The 18,207-nt window shown below is 27.7% G+C and overlaps 1 protein-coding gene across 1 annotated transcript in view; it reads left to right on the top strand.

Moving 5' to 3' along the window:
• Positions 1-18,207, top strand: part of LOC107440358 (UBX domain-containing protein 4) — a 64,947-nt gene that overhangs the window by 2,814 nt on the left and 43,926 nt on the right. Inside the window, exons 2-6 of the mRNA XM_043053774.3 lie at positions 1,573-1,661; positions 3,929-4,034; positions 6,963-6,991; positions 8,739-8,857; positions 12,765-12,872. Of these exons, the coding sequence (XP_042909708.1) occupies positions 1,580-1,661; positions 3,929-4,034; positions 6,963-6,991; positions 8,739-8,857; positions 12,765-12,872 (444 nt within the window). The 5' untranslated portion in view covers positions 1,573-1,579. The remainder of the gene's footprint in view (positions 1-1,572; positions 1,662-3,928; positions 4,035-6,962; positions 6,992-8,738; positions 8,858-12,764; positions 12,873-18,207) is intronic.

The following is an 18,207-nucleotide window of genomic DNA, read 5'->3' as shown; positions in this document are numbered from 1 at the left end:
ATTAACAGCATCTGCTGAGCTTGCTATTATATTTTATTGACATTTCTTTTTAGTGTGAAAACATTTTTACATATAAAATTGAATTCTATAATGCCTTTTTAATTAGCATATTAGTTTTACTGTTAGCAAAACTTTAAATTTTGGGCCTTTTTTAGATGTGATCATATTTAACAATGCACTGTTTATTATTGTCTTTTTCCTGGGAAATATTATTTTTTCTTTAAAAACACATTTGATGTTTTAACTTTTGCTGACATCTGTTTAATTATCTGTCTACAGGGGTCTGTTCATGGGAATATATTTACAACCGTCACAAATTCAACTTTAGGAAAAACGGTCACAAAATACTTTTAATAAAGCAAACCCCGTTGCAACTTTGGGCGGAGCTTTATTGCCAGATGTCTTTTACGAAAATGTTTGGTCAGATACAACGAGTGTCTTAAAACTGAAAGTCTGAATTCAAGCATTATTATAAACATTTGAACATTATCTTTACACTATTTTGTAAATTTATTCTAACAGACTTTTATTTTTTATGAAACATTTTTTTTTTCTCTGTTAAACTTTTTTCTGTATGACCTTGTCGAAAATTTTCTCATGATGAAAATAACTTTCAGTGCTACTACTGTTAAATGCATGTTTTTACTAATCTGAAGTTCAAATTTAACTAAGGACAATGATTTTTATGGAATTTTAAAATTGGATGTAATTTTAAGCCCACAATTTTACGATATAGCAAAATTTCTTTTTTATATGGGGAAAAATATACGGAAATTTACCTGTCATTAATGATTTTTATTTGAAGTGACAATTTTTGAAATTATTTTCTTACTTTGCAATATTTTTGTGTTGATCTTTTAATATAATTTTTAATTTTCGCAAATTATGAATATTTTCACAAAATAGGTATCTTTTGCCTATTTTCACAAAATAGGTATCTTTCAAAAAAACCCAGACAGACCCCTGATCTAAATATATCTTTCAGAGTCTAATGCCTTCTTAGTCAATATTTTAGTTTAACTATTAGTGAAACTTCAGAGCCTTCTCTTCTTAAATATTGTCATAAAGTATATTTGCAGGTTATCTGCACACCTAGAAAGTCATGAATTTCAGTTTTGAACAAAATTTGTCATGAAATGTCATGATTTAAACTATTTTTTTAAAAAAATAATCATGAAAAGTTATGAATTTGAAAATCTAAAATGTAGTATTTGCTACATTGCATTTGTAAAGTCAAGGAATTCATGGGGGGGGGGGATCAAAAATTTTATATTTTTAGTTTGTTAAAGGATAACACCATGGATGTGTAAAGATTTTTAATGCCATTATTTCCTTATGTTATTTCGGGGTACCCACCTGAAAAGTAGATTTCCACCTCATTCATATTCTTATGAGACGAAACCAAATTTTAATCTTAATTTTTTTTTTTTTTTTTTTGTAAAAGAAAAAGCATGTGTAAATTAACATTATTAGCAGAAATATTCAAATAAAAGAGGTTTGATTAATTAAGGGTCTACTTAAGTTATATGTAATTTTACAAATTAAAATATTCATGTTTATTTTTGTTTTTAGTATTGACATGCAGTGGCACAGTGGATCAATTGCTGAAGCTGTTTCTGAAGCTAAAAAGAAAAATAAATTATTTATGGTTTATATTGAAGGTTTGTCATTATCTATTTCCCACATCTTGTGTCTTAATTAATTCTGTAATTTTCTAGGTTGATTGATTTAAATCTCATTTGTATGAGGTGTAAATTGTATGATTTTTTAAAATAAATTACTGATTTAAATTATTTAGTGTGACAGTTCTGGTAACCCTGAGTCGATTTAATATACTACATATCTATTGCAAATATTTATCGTCCCCGAGAAAACTCGGGCTTAGCAGAATTTGTCAGTGCATTTTGTTTTATCACTTTTTTACTTGGTCGGAAGCAAAAAACATAATCTGCTGTGATTTGAATTTTGTCAAGGTTTAGTTGGGAGTTTCGATGTGGGACTGCACATGTGTTTTGTGTGATTGTACATGCCATCCATCGTATATACGATGGTTGATCCATCGTATATACGATGGTTGCTGCATTTACATAGCAATAAGAGTAAAAAATAAATAAGTGGCGTATTCCTTCACTGACGTTTGAAAAGTATCATTTTGTGTTGTCCCTTGTTTTAAGAACTATCCTCAGGGGTCTGTTTAGAAGAAATTTCACAAAATATCTTTTCATTAAAACGGACCCCTTCACAAAATATTTTTACTTAAAAAAGGACCCTTCACAAAATAATTTATCTTTTAATCGGACCCCTCACAAATTTGTTTATCTTCATTATTGTTTTGTTAATCGAATAAGCCCTTCCCAGGGGGTTGGGGGAAAGAAAGATAGATGTAAACGAACTAAGTTTTGTCTTCGGCAGACGCTTCTTCCATTATTCGTCCGAAATTAATATTCTGCTTTCAGCAGTATAGGCTAAATACCAAATATTTGTATGTTGTGTCTCTAATTTAGTAGCAGCAGTTGCTGTTTATTTGTAAAAATTTCATTTTTTAAATTGTTCATGATTTCAAAAATTTCATGTTTTAAATTCCATTTAAAAACTCCTTGAAAAAGTTTTTTGCAATAATAGGACCCTATTTGCACAAATTCACAAAAGCAAGAGCCTGGTTGAAAGAATTTGACTTAACGGTTATTTTATATTCACAAATTACGACTAATTTTTTCACAATTTTACAAAAACGGACCTTTCTCAAAATGTCTGGACAGATCCCTGATCGTACAAAGACTAATATTTAACTTTTTTCATTTGCCCAAGATACCTTGGGATAGTAAACTGATTTTATATTAAATGTTTCTTACATATAAAACAAATTCAAATTTCAACTTAAAACTTGTACATTATGTTTTGTTTTAGTCCCCTGTATTTATTAATAAATTAAAAAAATATGTTGATTTTTTCATTTTTTTTCTTTAAAGCAATTGGTAAGTAAGATGTTAAAAAATGTTATGGTCATAAAGAAATGCAGATTATAAGTCAGTGTGAATAATTAGGCAAAAATAATTATAAGATCCCTTTTCTCCCCTCTACCAGATCCGTTTAACAGAGACCATATTACGTACTCTGAAAAAAAGAGAGGAATTCCTTTTATGTTTTTTCTTTATGAAGTTCCCTTGAGTCAGTAATTAATTCTTCTTCACAATTTTTATTTAAACAGGGATGAGATATTTTTGAGGATTTCCGCTTTTGTCTCTCGAATTTCAGCCTTTTTATAAAAAACTCTGATTCTCCTTTAGCTTCTTTTTTTATATAAATATTCCGCTTTTTCTGAAAATTCAGTGCGATTTTTATTCATGCGATTAAAAAATTATGCATTGTGATTTGTATTTACGTGATCTAAAAATTACGCATCATGTTTTATTGTATTTTCGAAATGCAATGTTGAGTTTCATGTTCACAAGATTTAAAAGCCACATATCAGGATTCATATTCTCTCAATTTAAAATCTTATTCACACGATTTTAAAATCATGTGATTTATAATCACATAGTTTAAAAATCACACTTTTTTTTCCTCAAATTTTTAGATATCATAGCTTCTACATATTATGTATGTATGTATGTATATATATATATATATATATATATTAATTCTTGGGTTTCCTCTTTTTTACTTTCTGCCTACTCCCATCCCTGTTTAAAGCACGTTTTTTTTAAAAATAATTGAGAATGAAATTTTTAAAATTACTTATATTATTGATGAAATGCTTTTCATCAATAACATGCTTTCATCAATGCTTTTCAAAATTGTAATGTTTAGTAGACATTTTTAAATTATAAATACATGCAAGATTTATGTTAATAAGGGGAATTAATAGAGTTATTCATGAAATATATATCATTGCAAAAACCTAATATGTTGACTGTTTATTTCAAAGGTAATGATGATATGTCTAAAACAATGACAGCCACCTTTAATGATCCTTCCGTATGTGAAAAGTTGATGTCGGAAAATGTTATTGCTTTGAAACTTGTTGCAAACAGGTATTAATCCTTTTAACATTGTTGAGTAAATTTTGGGCGTTTTGAAAAAGGCTGCAATATTCTATTAAAAATATGTGGAAATGTCCAAAAAACAATGATTGTAATTACTGCTTGAAAAAAGGATTGGAAGAGTTATGTTGATTTACAATAGAATTATTGAAAATACAGTATATCAAAAAGTGGTGTTTTAACTGAAATATTTGTACCATGTTGTTTATACTTATTTGAGTATCTGTCTTTTTTTTGTGGAAGAGTCTTATTCGCGTGATTCTTGATCTTTATTTTGGGAGCTACTGAAAGAAATACTGAAGTAACAAATAATAATTAAAATTTTTAGAGGCCATTCATTAAATTACATTGGTAATATGAATTTATTAGTTTTTTTAGCTTTAAGTTAATGTTTTGTTGAATATGCATTTATAAATAACTTTTATTTAAATTTAATAAATACGCTCTATAACCTTTTTAAATAATAGTTTGATTATAACTTTGAATTATTATTTTTTACATAATTCATGAAGTAACTATTAATTTAAAAATAGAATGAGCCACTTAATATTGAATATCTTTAAAATTTTGCTTAGATTGTTTTTATGGTGATTTATATAATTAAGGAAATAGTTCTTTCTGGCTATTTTTCTCATGATCCTTGAAAATTATTTTGCATTTTTTTTAAATGTATTTACGGAGAACTTTCAACGATAGGAAGAAGAAAATTCTATTTATTGGTTCCCATTCCCTAATTACGGAGTTGGTATTTTAATGTCAAAAACTGGTTTTTGACTTGTCACATATATAAAGACGTGTCTAAAAGTGATAAAAATTATCGAAATCTGATAAAAACTGTCAAACACCTGGGACAATTTTCTTTATTAACATTGGGGACATTTTATTGGACATTAAATCATGCAGAATGCTTGCATTATATACTATTATAATTATAATTTATATTAATATATCATTTATAAAAAATATAGATAAAATTATTAATTGGTTTTTCTAAAAACATGGTACTCTTAATATAATACAAATAATATGTTGTTAATTATTATCAATCTAAATATTGATTTTGAATGTTTTATACCACAATAAAGCAAATTTTTTAGATAAAGTAAAACTAAAGTGGTCTCCAATAATTGTCTGATTTCAACTTATAAATTTTTTTTTGCTTAATGTTTGTTATTGTTACTTATATGTAGGTTAGCAGAATATGTCCAATCATATGAAGAAGGATTAGATTGAAATTTAGACAGACAAAGAAAAACTTTTGGTCTAAAATAATTCCTAAAAAATTTTTTATTGTTAAAAAACATGTCGCTTTGCAAAATTTTTCCTTGTTAAAAAAACATTAAATGTTAATTTGTTTATTAATTAGTTTGAGTTTCTTAAATTTATGAGTGAAGCCCTTTAATTTAATAAATTATTACTGTTGCATCATATTTATTTCATTAAATAGTGAACGAAACATTCTCTCCCGAACCAAAAAAAAAAGAGGAAGTTTGTTTTGTTTTCGACTGATTTATTTTCTTCATTTTTTATGTAATAATTTTGAAATTTCTACTTCAAAATAAATACCGATTTTTAAAACCATTTATAGCATTACTGAATAGGTTCAGCATTTAAAGAAGTTGCAATCTTCCAGTATCTGAACCAAGGCTTCTAGTCAAAACCGATTAATTTGTTAAGCAATTGGGTGAGACTACTTTTATGCGCTTTAATGGCTGATTAGACAGGTTTAAAAAGGGGAATAACATAATTTTAGGAAAAATTATCGGAGAATGTTTCCAAATCTGATGTTGAGGATTGCTCATCAGATAAAGATTACTAATTTTTTTGTTACGACCTATTATTTTTCAGTTATTTTTGTATTTCATTTTATTGCACATTTATTTAAATAATATTTAATAAAAGGGGGAGTTTGGAACCATTAGGTAAATATTGTTTGCGGAACGAATAGTGTGAAGTGAACCTAAATTTCAATCTCTTGAATGTCCACTATAGTAATTTTTGACTGTATTTTAAACATATGCTGGTTTATTCGAGAACTGTGTAAAATCAAACACATTAATTTTCTTATATGAACTTAAGTTTCTAAAAATATTTTAAAAATTTTAGTACTAAAAGAAAGAAAAATGTTAAAATTTGTGGAGAAATTTTGATCAAATAATAAATAAAAAAACTGCTGAAATATTAGGGACTGAGAATTTTCTGCACTCTTGCTTCAATGCACACAAATATTTCCATTAAATCATGACTATAACATATTCCCTGATATGTAAAATAATTATAATTTATAATAAATATAAATGTTTGTTTTAAGAATTTTTTAAATCAATCAATTCAAGGGTTTAATTAAGTTACCATCAATATTTAGTACAGTTATTAGAATAAATTTCCTAATTACATGTTATTTTATTATGTTATAATAGTTCAATATTCTAATTTATACAGCTGAGCATCAATCGAAAGAACAATTTCAAATTTTGGTCTTATTCATACAAAACTGAAAACTGAATTTGGAGTACAGAGGGCCTTTCTGCACAATTTCTCGAAAAATGTCTCTTTTGTGCCAAAATTTTTTTAAAAATAGATAAAATAAATGAATACATATATAAAGAATATATTTATATATATATATATATATATATATATATATATATATATATATATATATATATATATATATATATATATATATATATATATATGTATGTTTTATATAACTGAATATATTTTTCCTATACATTCCTATTTTTTCTGTGTTTGAATGTTAATGAATTTTCTTTTCAAATTAAATTAATGTTTAGATATCAATTTTTATAAAATGAAATGTCCAAATGAATAACATTATAAACCATCATTGAATGTTGTAAAAAAAATTTATGATGTATGATGTAATAATTCTTGTGTAACTTAATTTTCTCTTAGTGTTCCATACATGCAGTTCTGTCAAATATGTATCCTTTTCTGATAATTATTTTCTCTATATTTCTTCTACTTTTAAAATAAATATGTAACATAATTGAACCTTTTTTTAATCACAGTCAAGAAATGTATAGCAAAACAAATTCAAATTAATGACACTATATTTATCACTTCTTTTTAATGTGATTAATGCACTGAAATAATTTGTCATTCATTTTGAATATAAGGAGCATAAGATCTTTATGACTTTTATATAAATAATATCATTAATCTTACTTACTCTGGATTAGATTAGCATAAATGCTTTTAAATAAAAGTGCATACCTTTAATATATGCACTTGTGATAAGATCTAACAATTTTATTAATTTTGGTGTACATTGGAAAATGTAATAGCAAATGCAGTCTATGGTTTAACTTCACAAAATATCTTTTCATAAAAACGGACCCTTCACAAAATGATTTTTCTTTCAATCAGACTCTTCACAAATTTGTTTATCTTCATTATTGTTTTGTTAATCGAATAAACCCTTCCCAGGGGAAAAAACAAGAAAGATGGATGTAAACGAATTAAGTTTTGTCTTCGGCAGACGATTCTTCCATTATTCGCCCGAAATGAATATTCTGCATTCAGCAGTATAGGCTAAATACCAAATATTTGTATGTTGTGTCTCTAATTTAGTAGCAGCAGTTGCTGTTTATTTTTAAAAATTTCATTTTTTTTAATTGTAATTTTACAGTATTGAGCATAATCTTGTATCTCTTTACCATTTAAAAACTCCTTGAATAAGTTTTTTTCAATAACCTTACCCTATTTGCACAAATTAATAAAAGCAGGAACAAATTACGACTAATATTTTCACAATTTCACAAAATGTCTGGACAGACCCCTGAGTATACATAAAATGTAATGCTCACGTAGTTGCTGATCATCGTTGAGCTTTTTATTCTGACTATATTTCAAAATGCATGCTTAAGAAAATGGTCTCAGGATTTAACAGGGTGATTGATTTGAAACTCGTGAGTTATATATTGCGTTAGAAATACCGAAATTTTTAAAACTACAATCAAAAGCATAATACCGAAATTTTTAAAACTACAATCAAAAGCATAGCAATATCTGGAGGAAAAAAACGAAGAACAATTCTTTTTATTTGAGTTGAAATCAGATACAAATAAAGCATGCCTATAAATGCGCAATTGGCTTGTCGTAATTATATGCTAAAAATATCAAGATTTTTCAAAACCATGTAGAAATGCATAGCAATAACTGCCAAAAAAATAATACAAATATAACACTGAAGAAATGATCCAGAAAAAAAGCCCCTTCAAATTAATGATAAAATCATCACAAAAAAAGCTCATCAAAAAATAAAAAGTGATTAAATATTTTTTTAAAAATTATAATAATTTTTTATTATATTCTAGATCGCAAATTCTTCATCTCTAGTTTAGTCATATGATATGTTAAGTATCATTTGTGAATCAACTATAAAACTTATTCTTTAATAGAAAAGAACTATTAATGTCATTCTTCTTTTATTTAAAATTTTAATGTAGATGCTTCAAATCTGTGTATATGCCCAGAAAATGCCATTTATTGTTAATCCTACCTACAAGAAATAGCTACAATTTGTCATTGGGGAATGACTGCTTCAATTTAGATTTTTGTTGCAGTGCTTATCTAAACTTTTGCTTATCAAGTATCACATATCGATGTTTATTATGTTTCCTTCAGTATATTCAATAAAAGGTTATTACAAGGTTTAACTGTTGCTAGATCCTGTTTTAGTGATACCCTCTTCATTCTTTATTGGTGGAAATGGAGCTCCTATTGAAATAATTACAGGAAGCCTCTTGCCGACAGAGTTCTGTTCTAAACTTGAAAAAGTGTTTGAGGTGAAATTTTTTTTTTACTAAGCAATGTTCTTTTTACTTGTACTTCTTTGGAGGTACTTAATTAAAAATCATAGAATATCTATGCAGAGATTTCTGATTCAATAATAATGTAGATTGATTAAAAATTTACAGTAAACGCAATAAAACTGAATTGTATTTAACTAATATATTTATAACTAGGAGGCTCCGCCCCCTGCTCGCTAACGCTCGCCAACCCCCGAGAATTGCTACGCAATCCTATGTGGTTCACGCCGTGAACCATGGCTCACTGCGCTCGCGCTCGCCAATGAACACAATGCTCTAGCACAAAGACATAATATATTATCATCAAAGACATAGTATTTTATCATCAAAGACATAGTATTGTACTTATGTAGATGAATTCTACCAATGTTCTTATTGGCTTTTAAAAAAGTATATTAGCTATTTAGATTGTACATGGTGAAAAAATCAAAACATTAGCTAAATAAGAAACATATTAGCAAAATAAATTATCAAATATTGCTTCACTAATATTCTGCATTTTAAAGCATGAAAATTCAATGCATAAATAAACGCGAAATATAAAAAAATTCAATGCATTCAATACAAACACTTAAACGTTTTTTAGACGTTTAGGTAGCTCCCAGTAGAAAAATATCAATTCAACAGCAGCCTTTTAAAGCATTCTCACTTCAATTAATTAATTAATTCCTAATTGAGTTTAAATTAAATATTGTCATGTTTTTAGTGCATGAATCTGAATTGAACAACCTGATAATGCTCACTCTGGTTATTGTTATCTGGTTGCTCACGTGCTCTTGCGCGCCGAATCCAATCAATTAAAAATGAAAACTGTTGCCAGCGCGAAAAAAAAAATATCATCGGTTTTATGGATACATACATACGTACGTATTAGCGTTTTATGTAATATAGATTGACTTTAAAAATGCATTAATGTAATCATGATCTTCAAGTTGTATTATAATTAATTAGAAATTCATAAATACGAAAATATCTGAATGGCTTGGGCCAATATAATGACAAGACTTTAAGTAGCAATATACTTTATAATGTTAGGATCTTTAAATAATCTATAAAGTTCTATGATTGTTCTCCATTAATTTTCACCACATTTCATTCCTACAGAAAATGCTTCTTTCAAATATCGCAATGGTTTCTTTCTCATTTTTCACTTAAGTCTCTGTAGTATAGTACAATCAAACTTTTGTGGTGAATATTTAAATAAATGTCACTAATACATGAGAAAGCGAGTCTCATTTATAAAATTCAGTTAACTATATTTGATGATTTAAATACCTATTACTATTCAAAATTATGAAGAAACATTATACATAACATTTCCAGATCATTTAATGTGAAATCATAACTGGAAAATATGGCAGTTTTTTCTATTTTGATGTCTATAAGAATTCCTAAAATTCCCTATGTGTAAAATATTTAGTATATTTTGCAACAATTATCATGAAATTTATATTATTTCGTAAAATCTACCATCTTTAAACTAATTGTATTTTTTAATCAACCTCAAATAATTGAAAATAGTACCTCAAGTAATTGAATTTGAATAATAGTTAGCTCGCAGATATAATTTTTTTATATTCTTGATCTTGAATAATTTTTTAGCTACCTTTATTCAGTGTTTTCATTACAGAAAAAAAATGGGATAGAATTTCTCACCCTTTCTCATAACAGGGTGAGATTTAAAACATTTAAGTGAGATTTCTAAAAATTAAAAAAACACGAATAGACTTGGAAAAAAAATATTTCTTTAATTATAATACATTTTTAACATCATCTAATTAAATATTTTTGCTGCATCATCATATGGAAAATGTTCTATATCTACTATATATATGGAAAATGTTCTATATCTACTATATATATGGAAAATGTTCTATATCTACTTTTTCATCATCTATTATATTTATTTGGCTGAAAAATATCCGTATTTGTTTAGTTTGACCGTTTCTAGCAACATTTGTTTCATTTTCATTTGTCCGTTACGGAGTAGAAGATGTCGCCTTAACAAGGTATTTGTCCATCTTACATTCATGCACAAAAAATTTAAACGTCTTACATGAAGAAACCGTGCTTACGGTGAACCCGTGGTTGCAGAGAAATGTGTTCTGAAAGGGGTTCCTTGATTCGGGGGAGGGGGGGTGTTCTGCTGTTCGCACCGGTTCTGAACAATACTGGTAAATAGGGAAGCTAGATAACAAGGACCGATGTTCAAAATAATGAAAGATCAAGGAAGAAAAGTGAAACGGATTTTATTCAAAATGGCCAAAGACTAAATTTTTTCCAAAATTCTTGCATTTTGAAATTGATTAATAGAGTGCAAGAAAATAAAAAAAATATGCGAGATTCTCGCTCTGTAGTGAAAACACTGTTTATTGTAATACCTATTTAATTTGCAACAAAAGTAGCCGAAATATTATTAATTTCTTCCAAAAATTTTCTGACCAAAACAATAATGAAATGAAACTACCGACTCTAATTATGAATTCTTAATTCTTTAAAGCTATCTATTATTTTTGACCCTTAAGTTTTCGAATAATTTACTCACAGGAATAATTAAAAAATAACTTTTACAAATGAATATTATACTACGTAGCAATGTCTAAATTTAAATTTTTCTCAAGGTTTCTTTTGAGACTCGTGAATGGCCTCCATTTCCTTCAATTTGCATTGCTGATGTCAGCATTAATGTAGAATAGGAGTACTCACACAATACTTTTTCCCGTGACTTAACCAGTAGCTGTTTTATATAATTTTAAACTAATTCACTTTTCAAAATATAATTTTAACTTTACTAATCCTCAGTCATATCTCAAAAACTGTGCTGCTGCATTTTATTAAATGCAAAATTATTAATTTTTTAAATATGAATTTGTAATTATAGCGGCTTTCTTAAAAATTGGGTTCTTAAAGCTTTCACGGGGTTGCCACTCCACAGGGAAAAGCTGGAAAACACAGGGAATTTTAAAATCACCTAAAATAACAGGAAAAATGCAGGGAATTTTGATTTTTTCTTTACAAACTGGGAAAATACAGGGAATTTTGTTTCTTATTTTTGTCTTTCGAAAATGGTGACCACTCAAAGCGTAATCTGTGGGATATTTAACCATGATAATTCAGCTATACTAAACTATTTCATTTACTGTAGCATTATTTAAGTATGTTCAGCTGTTTTTCCAGCAATTAAAACTAATAAATTAGTTAGCCCAATATAACTTACACAAGAGCACAGTAATTGTTGTTTCCTCTTAATATATTGTGTATAATATGTACAGGCAGGGCCAGATTAACCTATAGGCACACTAGGCACGTGCCTAGGGCCTACGAAAAACTTGGGAGAAAAAAATTTGTTGATAAAAATAATTCAGCTTTAAAAACAACAAGTGTATTTTGCACAAAATTATGAAGATACAAATAAAAATATAATATTTTTCAGTAATAAATTATTTTGCAGAATCTTATGATCTAATATATTACTTTTTTGCGATTTTTGGATTCAACGAAATCTTGTATTATGCTGTCGAATTCCAAATCGATATCAACTGCAATATCGGCAGTATGTCGGTATTGCAGATAAAGTTCGATAAACAAATTTGTAAATTAAAATCCATATTAATAAAAATGTAAAAAAAATATGCAAGAAAATTTTAGCATATATTTTGAAAAGAGGGGAGGGGGGAGGGCCCATAAACGGCTATGCCTAGGGCCTACGAAAGGTATAATCCGGCTCTGTGTACAGGGAATTTTTTTCCAGATTTGAGTGAGATTTGATTCCTATTTAATAAACTTAACAAATTTATAATCAAGTTAATAAATTTTTCATCCCTCTTCAGTATGGCCATGTTAGATTTTAAGACAAATTAGATAAAAACTCTTCTTATTTCAGGTGTACAGAAAGTCTTACCCAATATCTGTTGCAGAGAAGAGTGAAGCATCCACCCAGAATTCTTCAATCAATCAGCCTTCAACATCTAGTGCTGGATCGAATTCTGAGGTTAATTTTCCTTAATTATTATCCCAGGAATTCTGTTTTAATAAAAGCTGCTTTTATCACATTTGTATTTTAATTGTAAAACTAAGCTTCATTGTTTTGTCTGCTTATTTTACTTTTTAGTACCTTTTCTTTACTTATTCTTTCTTTTAAACTACTTTAAGACCTCTTACTATTTATTAATAAGCTTAACATTGTCTGTTCTGTTTCTTCTTCTTTTTTGTGTTCTTGCATTTAGCAATCTTCCTCTAAATTCTCATGGTGCATAGCATTTATAAATAGTGCTTAGATGTACTTATTTCGATTTTCGTTTTTTTAGAAACCCTTAAAGGTGTTTTTTTTCATGAGGTGTTTTTAAAAAGTGCTTAATATTCTCTTTTCAAAAATGAGTTTTTTCTTCTTTACCATGTCAATTTTCGTTACGTATTATACAAAAGCGTGCTTTTCACATTGTTCTATTTAACGTCTTCTCATTTCATTCAACCACAATCTATTTTGGCGTACCGTCACTCCATAGTGTATGAAAGTGCCAATAATTTTACAGGCTTGCTGGGCTGTGTTTGATGAGATTATTGCACTCTCATGTGCAACTCTGCTGCCTTTTGCAAGATATTCTCAATTTCAAACTTCTTTTTCTCACCTCTGAAAAAGCCGAAAAATCTTTTGATCATTTTTTAATGGCCGAATCTTTGTCAGAAACTAGTTATTGATCGTGTAGAGTCTTGGAAAATTATTTTGCAATTTGTTAATGTATATAGTGCTTAAAAATATTTTTTGAATTCTTAAAAAGTACTTAAAAGGTGCTTATTTTTTGTTGCCAGATTTGGCAATGCACCCGGTTTTACTTTTCAGTACTTTTTCTTTACTTATTTTTACACTAACTTTTAATCTACTTTAAGACGCACTCTTACTATTGATAGGATTAACATTGTCTGTTCTCAGTTATTATTATTTTTTTACTTGCACCTAGAAATCTTCCCCTAAATTTCTATAAAAGTTGTTTCAAATGTGGATGATGTCAAAAACTAACAATTTTATTTAAAAACAAATTTAGTCAGTATAAATTTATTCTGAACAATTATTCATCTACAAATTTTGTCATTATTCATCATTCATGATACAAAATTTTGAATACTTATTGATGAATAAATTCATTTGTCATGACTAATTTTTTCTCAATAAAATCTTTAATAACCAGTGAAAAATGCAAGCATTATGTTATTTTCATTACAAGTTGCACTCAATTTCAGTAATAGAATACAAATGTAATTAGTTATAAATAATGATTGCTTAGTAATTAACTTCTTGCAACTTGTAATTAACTTCTTGATTACAAGTAATCACAGTAACAAATAATTATTATTTCTCATTACAAGCTGTTATAATCACAACAAAAAATGATTTCAGATAATCATCAGAATTACAAATAATCAAGCCCTGGTGACTACTTGTAATCATAAAGTAAGATTACCAGAAATCATAACTACAAGTTATCATAATCTAACAATTACAGGTAATCTTAAATTCCAGTAATTGTGATATGTATGATTGCAACATGATTAGATCTAATCATAATTTCAAGTGGGCTTGATTACATTGTAATAGGGATTGCAGGTAATTGAATACTTTTAAAACAATGCATAAATTATATATGTAAATGAATTGTTTAGTTTATTAAGTGAAAACTTTTAAACATAAAATTACATAGGAAAATACGTACATAAATACAGGAATTAAATTATATTGTGATTACTTGTAATTAAAATAAACGATTGCGAATTATTAGGATTGAGTAATCAAAATATATGATTTCATGCAATCATGATTACATGCAATTGTGATTGCAAGTATATTTAATTAAAAGATACTATTACAAGTAATTACAATCGCATATCTACATGCTTATAATCTATATGCTTATTCAGTTGGTATGTATGTTGTATGTGTTAGCATATTTGTCTGTATGTAGAATGAATGCACGTATGTAAATACAATTTATAAATGTCCGAGCAATGCATGTAAGTTAGTATGTATGTAGACATACATATGTATATTTAGCATACATACAATCGCTCAAGCGCAGATATATTTTAAACTTATTCAATATTTGTACGTATGCATGTATGTGTATGTAGGTAAGTATGCATATAAGATGTAAATATGAATGTTCAGATTTAATACAATGTACGTATGTATGTACAAACGCTATTTATACATACACTGTATGTATGTAATTATGCATATAATATGCATTTAAACATGTAACTTTGCATGTGCGCATGTAGAGACAATATATATATATATATATGTAGGTACATATACACGCAAGTACATTCATAGTATAAATGTAGGTATGTACGAGCATTGGTTGTGCACATAATAACTTTTTTATTCATAAGATATATGAACATATTTATGCATATAAAATCCATGTAGAGACATATATGGTTTGTATGTGTATTGTATGCTCATATGTATGTATGCACGTATCTATGTCCATAATCAAAACATGGGTATGCAATGTATGAGTGTCTGTTTGTATATACAAAACTGTTTATATGATACATATGTATTACTTGCATTATACTTGCAAGTATGTATACTTGCATTATACATATGTATATACAGTATATTCATGTACGATAGTACAAATAATGTATGTACATACATTATGTGTATGTCTTCGCCCATTAATGCTATGTCTTTTCACGGACCGAGATGTAAAATATCGCTTGATCTTAAATATCTTATACAGGGAATTTAACCATAAAATAAAACAAGTATGAATATTTATTTTATGATATTTTAACTTACTCCAGCGTACCATAATTGTTATACTTAAGCTCTTATACTTAGTTGTGCTAAAAAGTAGTTTACAACAGTTTAGTTACTTAAGTTCAATTTAAAATTTTGTTCTAATATCTATAAAACTCAATTTCATATTGTTTTTGAACGCAAACTATAATCTAATTTTAAATTCCTAAATATGATTTTAAATTAAATGCTTTTTTGTCATGTAAACATTTCTCTGAACTGTGCATTATGATATATAAAAGTAAATTTCCTCAAAAATTTTATGAAAATACTTGAAACGAGTATTTTATTTAAATATTTTTAAAATGATATAGAAAAATTAAACTGACAATTGATTTTAAATATCGTTTGATTTAGTCATTTTAATTGATTGAGTTATTAGAGGTCGTAATAATTAATGTTTTGAAATGTAGATATCTTGCATAAATTATATACACTGTATTGTAATTATATTTAGATATACATTCATTGGACAAATCTATATGCCCTTATGTACAATTCATGTATGTCCAATATATTTAGATACATGTGGTACAATATAAATATATACCATAATTTCGCGGAGAAACGCCGCCCTGGTATGTACGCCGCTCCCTCAAAAATCGACTGACAGAAAAAAGCTTTTCACCGGACACGCCGCACCATCGTACACGCCGCACCGAATTTTTAACAATTAAAGAATTTTGAACTTAACGCAGGTATTGATTAAAGACATAACACATGCTCTAAATATGCATTTGTATATAATTTAAATAGTTAAATAAAAATAAATAAAAGGATATTAAATATTTAAAAAAATAGAAACAATCCTAGTATATAAAATAGATTTTAATAATTTTCTAAGTAAAATTGTATTAATAGTAAAATTGTAGAATTTCTAAGTAAAATTGTGAAGTAACCATTAAAATATAAATAAAATAATTAATATATCATAAACCATTAAAATAAGTATGAAATTTTTTAAAATAAAATTATTTTACTTTTAAATTAACAATCCAAAATCCTGTTTTAGAAACAAACGATAAATCCAAACAAATTTTGTTCAAAGAAAAACTTAAGAATAATTTATTTAGATATCACGTATCACTATATATTCATATCACTGAACTTAAAAATTCCTCAAATTCAGAACTCTCTGTATCAGAGCAAATTAGGTTTACTATTTAATTGTTTATTTCGGGTTAATCTCCGTCACTTTCGGTTCCGTTTGTCTTGGGATGATTTCCGCTTTTTTGAAGCCATTTATCACAGTTTCTTTTTCTCTTTTAATTGCTGACAGCTTAAACGCATCGGTATAATTTTTCCTCTTAATGGGTGGCATTTAAAATGGATAACTTAAATACAAGTAAGGTTAAAACAAAACGAAAATAGTATAAACGAAACAAAAATATTAACGAAAGAAAAATATTAATAAAACAACAACGCATCAGAACTGAAGATAAAACGATAAAAAAACTTAATAATAATAAGCTGAGGAAGATGATGGAAATCAGACAGAAATATGAGCAATGAAAAAAAAAAACAAACAATAAAAAGCTCTCTCCCAAGCATTTAAAACAAGTTTCTATTTTTAGCGATTCCTCCCCCTATTTTCGCTTCTCAAATCAGGTTTCTTTTTTCAACTGACTCCGCATAGGACAGTCTTTCTTTTATCCCTGTCTGAAATTCTCACACACTTTGCTTTTTTCCCTTTGCTCTGACCCTCAGTGGAAAGTTTGAAATTCTTTTTGAACATTCTTATTGTAAGATTATTGAAGGTTATTCCAAGCTCATCAGCATGCTTTATTTACCAAACATTCACATGTTTTTGACAACCAGCTGAAGAAAAAAGGGGACTGGAGAGAGGCATCCATGACAAGTGGAAGAGTCATATTTCCTGGAAAGAACAGGGGGTGGGAGAGCGTTTGTTTTACAGTTACCTTATCACTGGCCCCACCTTGATTTTCTTCATTCATTCCTTTCTGATTTATGCTTCTCCACTCCACGCCCATTTCCTACACTCAACAGCTGTCCATATGGCAGAAGGGAAAGAGAGACTTTGTTCTCTTATAGATAGTTGTCTCTAGAAAATGATTCCAAGAAAGGATTAGGGAGGGGAAAATTCCAGGTGCGCTGACCATTCCTTGGAGTGACATTAAGCATGAAAAAATAAATAAAAAGTACAATAACAGGTGGAAAAAATGAAGATGAAATTTCCAGTGCGGTTTCTAAAAAGCAAAATTTTTGAAAAAAAAAAGTTATACTATATAGGCCGCCCCACTAGATACGCCTTCTTACTAAATTTTCAAGTTTTAAATCTAAAACGCCACGGCCTATCTCCGCGAAATTACAGTAATTGGTATATACATATATACTGAATTGTATATACATATATTGTTGCTTGAATACACACATCGAAAAAGTAATCACGATTATAAGTAATTGATTGCATAGCTGTAGTTGCCTATAATTGTTTATTCCTGCAATTAACGCCCAACTCTTTAATGTACGTCTGTATATATATGGGGGTACGTTGTATGAGCTA

This window comes from Parasteatoda tepidariorum, chromosome 2, assembly GCF_982258835.1.
Source record: "Parasteatoda tepidariorum strain Cologne lab strain chromosome 2, Ptep-v5.0, whole genome shotgun sequence".
In the NCBI taxonomy this organism is placed as follows: domain Eukaryota; kingdom Metazoa; phylum Arthropoda; class Arachnida; order Araneae; family Theridiidae; genus Parasteatoda; species Parasteatoda tepidariorum.
This window is presented reverse-complemented; position numbering and strand designations above follow the sequence as displayed.